General features: G+C 42.8%; 1 protein-coding gene across 1 annotated transcript in view; it reads left to right on the top strand.

The window, feature by feature from the left end:
* Positions 1–13,192, top strand: part of LOC124623149 — a 219,346-nt gene that overhangs the window by 192,749 nt on the left and 13,405 nt on the right. Inside the window, exon 12 of the mRNA XM_047148940.1 lies at positions 2,374–2,637. Within this exon, the coding sequence (XP_047004896.1) occupies positions 2,374–2,637 (264 nt within the window). The remainder of the gene's footprint in view (positions 1–2,373; positions 2,638–13,192) is intronic.

The raw sequence follows: 13,192 nt of genomic DNA, 5'->3' as shown, positions 1-13,192 counted from the left end.
CTTTTGGTGGAAAACCAGGGCATCGCAGATATTCATAGACGCTTGTGGAATGTCTTGGGAGGACCTGGCAGTGAATAAAAGCACAGTGAGTCGTTGGGCGAGGCGTCTGCCATCATCGCAACAAGGTGGCGCAAACCTGTCAGATCTCGAGCCTGCCGCAAACAACAGTGACTCCTGCACTTCTGGAAAGTGCGGACACTCTCATTCGGTGTGACCATAGGATCGCAAATGGACGTCCCTGTTGGTAGTGCCGACAAAGCCGTCTACCAGTTGGGGTAATCGAAGATTTATGCCGGCTGGGTTCCTCGCCGCTTAATAAAAGACGATAAAGAACAACGCAGGACCATCTGTGGGTAATTGCTTGGGCGTTGCGAGACTGATGGTCACAATATTTTGCATAACAGTGTCACAGACGTTGCACATGCGTTCACCACTTCGCCAATCCACGGAGTAGCTCCACATCACCTGTCCTCCGAAGAAAATGTTCAGAGCCGCAGCCTCGGGCGGTAGAGTCATGGCGACGGCCTTGTGAGACTCTGAGGGAGTTATTCTGTTTGATGTCTACCTTCAGGCTGCGGCGGTCAGCTCGGAAGGGTATCGTTCGACCCTTATTAAACTGAAGGAACGACTTCAGCGTGTTTGCGGTCGCAAAAATGCGAACTACTTCTTCATCTCCATAACAAAGCAAGGCCTCACACGAGTCTGTGCGACCGAGACTAGCTCTCAAAACGTCTTTGGACTGTTCTTCCTCATCCACCCTACAGTCCAGAACTCGCACCTTCCGACTTCCATCTGTTTGGCCCAATGGAGGGCGCACTCTGAGGAAAGCAGTACGTCGATGATTGGGAGTTTATTGAAGAAGTAACCCGTTGGCTCCGACGTCGACCAGAAAAGTGGTGATTATGTCGTGTGACCAGGGCCCCCCTGTCGGGTAGACTGTTCGCCGGGTGCAAGACTTCCGATTTGACGCCACTTCGGTGACTTGCGAGTCGATGGGGATTAAATGATGATGATGAGGACAACACAGCACCCAGTCCTTGAGAGGAGAAAATCTTCGACCCAGCCAGGAATCGAACTCGGGCTCTTAGGATTGACGTTCTGTTACGCTGGCCAGTCAGCTACCGGGGGCAGACAGACAAGTAACACCATGCGTGCATACACACCCTCCCAGTAAGACGACCGTAAGGGCGCCACATTGAACGAAGATTATGTTGAAAAATTGGGTTTTTAAGGTAAAAGACTGGAGAATAATGTGCTGTATTGGAAACCTGAATAAACTGAACCTGCTTTCAGAAAAATGAAGTGTTGCATTATTCATTGAGCGCCCCTCTCACTTTTGGTGACAGAAGCTTACGTTTTGATGGGGTCACAATTATTGAATTGTATGATAGAACCTAAATTAATTACAAACTACGGCGTGCACACGGTTTATTCAAAATGTAAACGTCACTGGATTGTGGACGATGTAGCGCAAACGACTAGCGAACTTCTGCATGAGCCGCTCGTGTCGAATGCCACCTGAGTGGCTGTTTTCAGCTCATCAATGGTTTTGAGGTTATTGCTGTACACCTTGTCTTTAATATAGCCCCACAAAATGCAGTCGCATGTGTTCACCTCCGGAGAATATGGCGGCCAATCGAGGCCCATACCACTGGCCTCTAGGTATCCTCCAGAACGCGGTCCTCAAATTGTTCCTCCAGGACATCAGACACTCCCCTCCTTCGATGGGGTCGAGCTCAGTCTTGCATGAACCACATTTTGTTGAAATCAGAGACACTTTGGATGATGAGGATGAAATCATCTTCCAAACCCTTACGTACCGTGTAGTAGCCATCGTGCCTTCAAGGAATATTGCAACGATTATTCTATGACTGGACGTTTCGCACTATACAGTCACCCGTTGAGGGTGACGAGACAACTCGATCGTGGAATGCGGATTCTCAGTGCCCAAAATGAGCCCGTTTCGCTGTGGCAAAACATCACTGATGCCGATGACCTCCGGAATGGCTGTTCTGAGCAACCTCATCCAAAGCTAAGGCTTCGTCGCTAAATAAAAACCACGCATGCGCAGACTAATTCTCATCACGCCTCGCCGCCAACCGTCCAGTTTGAACGTCCTCACGCAGACCGTTCAAACATGCCGATTTTTTTTCATATTGTTCAATAATTGTCAGCCTCTACATGAGTACCAAGACGTTTACTCCCCCTACCACTCACATACTAGCGTAGTCGATTCCCTCAGCAAACAGCACTCGAAATGGCTGCCTGTGAGCCGGAAAATAATGTACAGGCGCGCGTTAGCGGTTTAGGTCAGGGAGGCGGGTTCGAGCGCCTATCCTGAGGAGGGGAGCTGACAGCAGGCGTTTCCGGCAGAGACGCTGCGGCTGTACCCGGTGATGGCCGGCGCGTACCTGGAGGAGTGCACGCAGACGCACCGCCTCAGCGGCCCTGGAGGCTCCAGCGTCGTGGTGGAGGCGGGCACCCACGTCGTTGCGCCGCTCTTCTCGCTCCAGAGGGACCCGCGACACTTCCCGGAGCCTCTGCGGTTCATTCCGGAGCGCTGGAGCCCGGAGAACAGCGCGGGGCGACACCCGGGCGTCTACATGCCCTACGGAGCGGGCCAGCGTCGCTGCGTGGGTGAGTCTGGCTGACCGCGCTTCCCACAATAGGGAGGGGCGTGGCGGGCTGTTGGATGATGGAACATGAGTGATATTTAGTGTGTGTGTGTGTGTGTGTGTGTGTGTGTGTGTGTGACGAAGGAATTCGTGGTGCGTCGCAAGTGCTATCCACAACTCCTTCTCAGATAAGAAAGCTAACTATCCACAATGAGGTTAGACAGTTGTTATAAACGTGGTTCCCCGCCATTACTCCTCTCCATTGCGGTACTTGCTTGACCTGCACACTGCAGCGGCATTTAAAGTCAACCAAGTTATAATGTGTACAGTGTACTTGCTGTTTGTAAATCACTTGATTGCTGCACTTCTGAACTGGCAGAAATTGGAAGATTTTATGCTGTTAATGCTTTGTGTCTGACCACAGCCACGGTCATTAATAGTAATACTACTACTACTACTACTACTACTACTACCACTACTACTAATAATAATAATAATACAGCAGCAGCAACAAATCAACAACTCAACCAATTACTAAAGATAACAGAAGTATTCAGCAACGATATAAATAGCAAACAAACGTAAGAAAAATAGCATAATCAAGGGGAAAACACACTAAACAAGAAGATTACTTATTGGATAACCACAGCGACTGCATAGAAGCGATGGAAAAAACAGATGTTTATAAATATCTATGATACAGGCAAGAAATAGGAATAGATAATACAAATATTAAAGAACTAATAGAAAAATATAGACAAAGACTAACAAAAATACTGAAAACAGAATTGATAGCAAGAAACAAGACAAAAGCTATAAATACTTATGCTATACCAAAATTGATCTATTCATTTTGAGTAGTGAAATGGAGTAACAGAGAACTAGAAGCACTCAATACACTTACACGATCACAATGTCACAAATATAGAATACATCACATACATTCAGCAACAGAACGATTCACATTAAGCAGAAAGGAAGGAGGAAGGGGATTTATCGACATAAAAACCTACGTTATGGACAGGTAGACAATTTAAGAAAATTCTTTATAGAACGAGCAGAAACTAGCAAAATACGCAAAGCAATCACTCATATAAATACATCGGCTACACCATTGCAATTTCATGACCACTTCTACAACCGTTTAGATCACACAAAATCAACAGCTACAAAGAAAGTAAATTGGAAAAAAAAAACACTACATGGCAAGCACCCGTATCATCTAACACAGCCACATATCGATCAAGACGCATCCAACACATGACTAAGAAAAGGCAATATATACAGTGAGACGGAGGGATTCATGTTTGCAGTACAGGATCAAACAATAAACACCAGATATTACAGCAAGCATATTATTAAAGATCCCAATACCACAACAGATAAAGGCAGCCTTTGCAAACAACAAATAGAAACAGTAGATCACATCACAAGCGGATGTACAATACTAGCAAATACAGAATACACCAGAACACATGACAATGTCGCAAAAATAATACATCAACAACTTGACACACAACATAAACTAATAAAACAACACGTTCCCACATACAAGTATGCACCACAAAATGTACTGGAGAATGATGAACACAAATTATACTGGAACAGAACCATTATAACAGATAAAACAACACCACATAACAAACCTGACATCATACTCACCAATAAAAAGAAGAAATTAACAGAACTAATCGAAATATCCATACCCAATACAACAAATATACAGAAGAAAACAGGAGAAAAAATTGAAAAATACATCCAACTGGCAGAGGAAGTCAAGTACATGTGGTATCAGGATAAAGTTGACATTATACCAATTATACTATCAACTACAGGAGTCATACCACACAATATCCACCAGTACATCAACACAATACAGCTACATCCAAACGTATATATATAACTACAGAAATCTGTAATTATTGATACATGTTCAATTACCCGAAAGTTCCTAAATGCAATGTAACACATACCGTACAGTTAAAAGGAAGTCACGCTTGATCAAGGTCCGCGTCACTTTCCATTTTTAACCAGACATAACGTCTGATGAAAGAAAGAAATAATAATAATAATAATTCTGTGGTGCTACAGAAGAATGCTGAAGATTAGATGGGTAGATCACATAACTAATGATGAGGTATTGAGTAGAATTGGAGAGAAGAGAAATTTGTGGCACAACTTGACTACAAGAAGGGATCGGTTGGTAGGGCACATTCTGAGGCATCAAGGAATCACCAATTTAGTATTGGAGGGCAGCGTGAAGGGTAAAAATCGTAGATAGAGACCAAGAGATGAATACACTAAACAGATTCAGAAGGATGTAGGCTGCAGTTGTTACTGGGAGATCACGAAGCTTGCACAGAGTAGCATGGAGAGCTGCATCAAATCAGTCTCTGGACTGAAGACCACAACAACAATAACAAGAACAACAATAATAATTCTGTGTACGGCATTACAGTGGCCTTCATGAAGTTGCTGCTGTGTCGTGTTGCGAATTAATTCATTTATCTGTTTCGAAGCTAGAAATGAAGCAATTTGTGAACTACTGTAGGTACTGTGATCAACATGGAAAAGACATGTTCTCGAGATATTTAGCATTTTTGAGCTATACGTCTCACTTTTATCATCAGCGATTTCCGCGATAGAGCTCAACAGTGTGTGTAGTGGGTGGACTATTTGAGGAACACCGCATTAATGTTACTAAATGAGAAAAAAAGATATTATTGACAACTGATATAATTATTAATAGAATCTTACAAAATATAGTAATAGTAAAGATCTTTTGAAAATAACTTAGTTCCGTGACTGAAAAGGAATCGAATCGTTTAGTTTTTCCTCCTCGGAATATTCCATTTTATTCCTCAGGGGGTAGTTACCCCCAGGTTGGGAATCGATGCTCTAGTCTGTACTTCACTTTTCCATATTTCCAACTCTCCATAAGTACTACGGTCGTACCGAAAGTAGTGAACAATAATTTTTAATCTCTTAACACTTGTCTTTTTTAGAGAAACCAAGTACATCATCTTAGTCTACAGATATTTGCATTGATTTATTGTATATAGTTCACTAGTTTATTATTTACATATTTTATCTTAGTTAGATAATCTGACATCGCATTTACGCTGAAATCCTTCCCCTCCTTTTATTCCTAAATGTAACATTACCATTTTTCATCCCTGGAAAAGGAGATGCTCTGCAGAAGCACTAGTTTAGTATATTTGATCGTACAAAATTTCACTGTACCACCTTTGTACCTCATGATGCCATAACACTCGAAAACAGGTCAGCACAATGGCGACAACACGTTGTGGAGTGTACGCTGCTGATGTGTGCAGCCCACGACAAGAAGTGTTATTTGGATTCTACGATACACAGGCCGAGTGAAAGTACTCTTCTGGTTTACAGTGGACCTGAAGATAGGGGAAGCGTAGCGCTGAAAGTAGTTGTTTGAAATAAATACCTTTTTGATAATATGGCTCGGGTGGTTCGATTCCTTTATTTTTGCCACAATACTCGTCAAAAAAATCAGTACCTTCATTTTGCAGTCTGTGGAGAAGGTTTTGGCTGGAGGTTCTTCTCTGAAGTTTATGGTGTTCGGTCAACAAACATGAGACACAACGGGCTTTGAGTCAATTCTTGCGCTGCATTGTGCCCTACTGCAAACCTAGCAGCGGTTTCATTAGTTGTAACACACCTGTCTTCTCTAACGAGCTCGGCCGAGCGGTTCTAGGCGCTACAGTCCGGAACTGCGCGACCACTACGGTCCCAGGTTCGAATCCTGCCTCGGGAATGGATGTGTGTGATGTCCTTAGGTCAGCTAGGTTTAAGTAGTTCTAAGTTCTAGGGAACTGATGACCTCAGATGCTAAGTCCCGTGGTGCTCAGACCCATTTTATAACGAGCTCAACGCAAGCTATCTCCTTGTTGCATTCCGTGGAGGCAGTTCGCAGGCGGCAGCTGAGAGACTCATCTTGAATTCTCGTTTTCCCCTCTTTGAAATACTTCACCTATCTCCTAAGGCTGCTAGCTCCCACTCAGAGCATACGCACTTTGAAATGTGAGGTGAATTTCGAAATCAATGTTAGCACGCTGTCGAAACGTAGCGTTGATGTACACCATTTAGCCTGTGGTAACTTGGTAGACACCGATGACGTCACAATACAGAAACTTGTGAAGGAAGTCCGTAGATTACGATCCAGCAATCGTTTTTCTTACGTTGTTGAAATTTGAATTTCTACAGTGGAAGAAGCTCATTACCAGTATCCGGGGAACTGGAACTGTTAAATGATGATGACCACGCGCCCAAAATTCTAACATTTCGGTAACAGTGTACCCTTTCCCCTGTACCTAGAACAGTTCACAATCAAAGTGGCTTCCGCATTTCTTCAAACTCTGTCTCTATCAAACATCGACTCGACCGAACGCAGATAGCTTAGCTCGCCTTAAAGTACAAATTTAAATATTCCACACGCCACGCGCTGTTTGAATACGAGCGGCACACAAACAATCACTAAACAGGAACAGATAATGCAAATAATTGTCTAATGCTAACACAAAATTTCGGTGTAATACAGTACGAATCAAGTATGACCACAGTCCCTCTCTTTTTTTATTCTTATTTATTTATTGAATCATCAATTTTCTGACTGGTTTGGTGTGGCCCGCCACGAATTCCTGACCTGTGCCAACCTTTCCGTCTCAAAGTAGCACTTGCAAGCTACAACCTCATTATGTTCAGAATGTATTCCTATCTCTATCTTCTGCTACAGTTCTAACCTTCCACAGCACCTTCTAGTACGGTGGAGGCCATTAACTGATGACTTAACGGAAGCCCACCATGTACCTTCTTCTTCGCCTTTCTTCGCCGATTCTACGGAGCACCTGCTCATTCCTTATATCATTAGTCCACCTAACTTTCAACATTCGTCTGTAGCACGAAATCTAAAATGCTTTGATTCTCTTCTGTTCCTCTTTCCTCACCGCCCGTGTTTCACTATCATAAAATGCTGTGCGCCAAACGTACATTCCCAAGAGTTTCTTCCTCAAATTATGCCCTACATTTTACACTACTGGACTTCTCTTGGCCAGGATTGTACTAGTAGTTTGTGGTAGTCTGTTTTCTGTGCCCTCCTTGCTCAGTCCGTCATGGGTTGTTTTGCTATCTAAGTAGCAGAAGTCCTCATTTTCATCTTCTTCGTGAACCCCAAGTACTGATGTTGGGTTCCTGGATATTCTCGTTTCTGATACTTCTCAGTGCGAATAGCAAACGAAACGGTCACTCTTGGACCTGTGTTGTTGTTGTGGTCTTCAGTCCTGAGACTGGTTTGATGCAGCTCTCCATGCTACTCTATCCTGTGCAAGCTTTTTCATCTCCCAGTACCTACTGCAACCTACATCCTTCTGAATCTGCTTAGTGTATTCATCTCTTGGTCTCCCTTACGATTTTTACCCTCCACGCTGCCCTCCAATACTAAATTGGTGATCCCTTGATGCCTCAGAACATGCCCTACCAACCGATCCCTTCTTCTGGTCAAGTTGTGCCACAAACTTCTCTTCTCCCCAATTCTATTCAGCACCTCCTCATTAGTTATATGATCTACCCATCTAATCTTCAGCATTCTTCTGTAGCACCACATTTCGAAAGCTTCTATTCTCTTCTTGTCCAAACTATTTATCGTCCATGTTTCACTTCCATACATGGCTACACTCCATACAAATACTTTCAGAAATGACTTCCTGACATTTAAATCAATACTGGATGTTAACAAATTTCTCTTCTTCAGAAACGCTTTCCTTGCCATTGCCAGCCTACATTTTTTATCCTCTCTACTTCGACCATCATCAGTTATTTTGCTCCCCAAATAGCAAAACTCCTTTACTACTTTAAGTGCCTCATTTCCTAATCTAATTCCCTCAGCATCACCCGACTTAATTAGACTACATTCCGTTATCCTTGTTTTGCTTTTGTTGATGTTCATCTTATATCCTCCTTTCAAGACACTGTCCATTCCATTCAACTGCTCTTCCAAGTCCTTTGCTGTCTCTGACAGAATTACAATGTCATCGGCGAACCTCAAAGTTTTTATTTCTTCTCTATGAATTTTAATACCTACTCCGAATTTTTCTTTTGTTTCCTTTACTGCTTGCTCAATATACAGATTGAACAACATCGGGGAGAGGCTACAACCCTGCCTTACTCCCTTCCCAACCACTGCTTCCCTTTCATGTCCCTTGACTCTTATAACTGCCATCTGGTTTCTGTACAAATTGTAAATAGCCTTTCGCTCCCTGTATTTTACCCCTGCCACCTTTAGAATTTGAAAGAGAGTATTCCAGTCAACATTGTCAAAAGCTTTCTCTAAGTCTACAAATGCTAGAAACGTAGGTTTGCCTTTCCTTAATCTTTCTTCTAAGATAAGTCGTAAGGTCAGTATTGCCTCACGTGGTCCAGTGTTTCTACGGAATCCAAACTGATCTTCCCCGAGGTTGGCTTCTACTAGTTTTTCCATTCGTCTGTAAAGAATTCGTGTTAGTATTTTGCAGCTGTGACTTGGACCTGTAGTATATTTAATTATGCGCTTCGAAAGTATCCTTCTCGCTGCATTCAATTTCCAGTGACTCTCTCAACTCGGACTATGCCTGTTTCCTGTATATTTTTTCTACGGTAGATAAATGTTTAAATAACGTGATATTTATGTTTTGATTTCATTTGGATATGAAGCTCTTTGTGTTTACCGTGTTTGTAGTTAAAATTGTAGGATGTAAGGTCCGCCAAATAACTGGTGGACCTTACATCCAACAATTTTTATACTTTTATTATTTCAATGAATACAGCCCGTACAATATTTTCAATAGAGCTTTGAGTGGCCTCTGTCGTCTGAACTGCGTTTTCTGTCGTCGCTGTAATATTATCATGTAAACTTCATTGAAACTGAGTACATGTTTACCATTTTACAGCCAATATATTGCGCTGTTCTAGCTAGAACATAACTTACTTCTAAAGAGTAGCGGCACTGTTACGCCTTACGACATTTTCTACCAAAATCGATAGTTTTTCAAATAACTTTGAAATTATTGAACACGAAGCTATTGAAACGTCCGTACGATATTTTTGTGCTCAGATATATCTATTGCGATTTTGACTCTGCAGCTTCAAACTGCAGTCATGTGTTATTTCGGTAAAGCGTCGACAAACAAACTTCTACACAATGTTTTTATACCAAAACATATATGCTATTAAAATTTTTAACTTTAGCCAAGGAGAAACTCGTTAAAACATCGATTTTTGTGGAACCTGTAGAACAGGCGGCGTTCAGACTCAAGATGAATTACGTTTACATGTTTCTGATCCATCTTTGCAGCCATTTAATAATTTTAAGTTATCACAACTTGTAGTAGCTTGTTATGCAGAACTACTGCGATATACCCAGACAGAAGGTCACGTCTTGACTTAGTAACGAAGATCGAGAAAAGTAGTGGATATAATCTTGCTTTCGCCGATAGCTATCCGACGAACTTGCTTGTTCACAACGTATGGGCAAGTGTACTCACCTCCTGGTTTGATAACATGATTTCAAATCCTACACTTACCTCCGTACCTCAAAATTACACCTCTTCTCAGGTCTGAGTTACGCCTTGTATATCTTCCAGATTCACTGTCCTCCTACAAATGTTACTCTCCATAGCTCCTGATGCCTGATACTGTCAGACGTCTTGGTCCGTAATCTAACTATCATGTGCTGGACTCTTTTGCTCTCCAATTTTACAGAATGCACCCCCATTTTTATCAGCTAATTTAATTTGCAACATTATTCTGCAACGTCTCATGGAAAACGCTTCGATTCTTACTTTCTCCAGTTTTCTTACTGCCCTTGACTCACTTCCACACAATGTTATGCCTGACACATACATTCTTAGAAGTTTCCTTTTTTCATATATAAGGCTTGTAACTGATATTAGATGAATGTTCCACAGAGAATGAACTCTGCCTGAGCTAGCTTGCTTCTTATGACCTATTTGTGCCGGCCGGAGTGGCCGAGCGGTTCTAGGAGTTTAAGTCTGGAACCGCGCGACAGCTACGGTCGCAGGTTCGAATCCTGCCTCGGGCAAGGATATGTGTGATGTCCTTAGGTTTAAGTAGTTCTAAGTTCTAGGGGACTGATGACATCCGCTGTTAAGTCCCATAGTGCTCAGAGCCATTTTTTTGCCCTATTTGTTTTGTTCGTCATGAGTTATTTTACTCCCTTCATGACAGAATTCCTTCATCTACTTTTACGTCTACATGGATACCCTACAAATCACATTTAATTGTCTGGCAGAGGATATTGTACATTCCACGGAAAAGGTCCCACTTTCCTTCCGCATATCACATACGATAGCAGTTTCATCAGCGAATCTTATTATTGATATTGTTATAACTGCACTTTGAACTTACATCTGATTACTTCTTTTATTTCTTCATTGTTCTTCGACATACACGTTCAACAGTAGAGGAGACAGATTCATCCTTGCATTATATAACTTTCAGTCTTGGCACATTTCTGACGTCATCTAAAGAGATCCGCAGCATTGTTTGCCATTCTTCTGTGCATTAATCTTGTCAGTAGCTTACATGCGTGAGTTGTTAAGCTGATTGTGAGACAGTTCTCGCCTTTGTCGGCTCTTATAATCTTCTGAATTCTGTGGATGATATTTTTCCGATATGGCCACTCTCATACATTCTACATACCAACACGAATAATCTGCTTACATCTGTTAATGACCACTAGTTATGAATTTGCTCGAACGGTACTTTCAGTATAGTTAGGTGTGGCATACGACCCTGACGGTGGGCTATACATATCTGGACCAAAATAGTAACGTCAGTCCTGATAATCTGTGATTGTGATTTTCAGGAAAGACACGTCAAACAATGATATGTAATGCACCTCCTGTTCAATGTACTATGCTTGTTACATATTTTATACTGCACATTTCGGGGAAATAGGAAATATAGGAAAAGATGGATTACAGCTTAACGTAAAGGAGACACGTTCAGTTGCAGACAGGAACAATTAAAAGACACTTACACAAAGCTTTCGGCTACAGCCTTCTTCAGCAAAGAGAAACACACACCACTCATACACACAAGCAAGTACGACTGACGCAAACTTAACCGCCAACTCAGGCAGCTCGGAACAGAGAAGATCTTCCTTGCCTCCACATCTTTGTGATTGACTGCGTGCTTGAACGCATCGAACACGCTCCTGTTGTCGCTCTTTTGTAGATGCTGAAGGTCAGCCCAATTCATCAACAGTTTCTTCATGGCATATAATAATCTCGGCTTTCTTATAGCGTCAAATTGGAACTTAAATTCGAATTTTCAATAACAATCTCTTCGTCAGGAATAAGTGAGTACATTTATTCGGACAGGTGTCATAGCGAAGTCGGTGGAGTTTTGGTGCCTTTTGCATCGTAAATTACTCTGTCATTTTCTCTTTAGTCTCTCATCATCGATAGCCCTTGTGGTGTCACCGCCAGACACCACACTTGCTAGGTGGTAGCCTTTAAATCGGCCGCGGCCCGTTAGTATACGTCGGACCCGCGTGTCGCCACTATCAATGATTGCAGACCGAGCGCCGCCACACGGCAGGTCTAGAGAGACTCCCTAGCATTCGCCCCAGTTGTACAGCCGACTTTGCTAGCGATGGTTCACTGACTACATACGCTCTAAGTTGCAGAGACGACAGTTTAGCATAGCCTTCAGCTACGTCATTTGCTAAGACCTAGCAAGGTGCCACATTCAGTTACTATGTATTCTGAACAGACAATATTGTGAATCATGTACCGTCAAGAGCGACGTTCATCATTAATGGATTAAAGTTAAGTATCAAACTAGCTACGTCCGCTTTCTGAATTCTAATTCCTTGTCATGTTCCAGACCTCACGTCAGTATAGTTCTTCCCTCCTCACGCCAGCCTGCCTGAGCTAAAACGCGTGCATTTCGGCCTCCTCTAGTAACACGGTGTTGGCTCTTGTGCCAATTCTCATTCATCACAGGAGCTATACCTCAGGCTCTGCTCGGTTATGCTGCCGTGCTGTAGGGCGGCCTCAGGATCCCTGGAAATGACGTCACCCATTTCTGTGAGGGAGCAGCTGTACTGGTCAAGGGTAAAATAATTCGTACATTTTCCAGGCGGTGTGGAAGATCCACAACGTCCAATAAAAATTTTTAATGTAGAAAATGAACGGTTGCTGGAGACAAAAGTCTGATTCTACACACAAAGTACTGCGACACTATTATCTGTTCGTAATGTGCAATAATAACTGTAACCAGTAGAATGCTGCGCGGGGTAGCCGTGCGGTCTTGGGCACCTTGCCACGGTTCGCGCGTCTACCCCCCGTCGGAGGTTCGAGTCCTCCTTGGGGCATGGGTGTGTGTGTGTGTGTTGTTCTTCTCTTAAGTTAGTTTAAATTTGATTAATTAGTGTGTAAGCGTAGGGAACGATGACGTAAGCAGCTTGGTTCCATAGTAACTTACCACCTCCACCAATAGAATGGCAATTATCTTAGTGGCGTGTGTTTGTGATCTCTGGGTTT

This window comes from Schistocerca americana, chromosome 7, assembly GCF_021461395.2.
Source record: "Schistocerca americana isolate TAMUIC-IGC-003095 chromosome 7, iqSchAmer2.1, whole genome shotgun sequence".
Classification (NCBI taxonomy): domain Eukaryota; kingdom Metazoa; phylum Arthropoda; class Insecta; order Orthoptera; family Acrididae; genus Schistocerca; species Schistocerca americana.
Note: the sequence above shows the minus strand (reverse complement) of the source record. Positions and strands in the feature narration are given on the sequence as shown.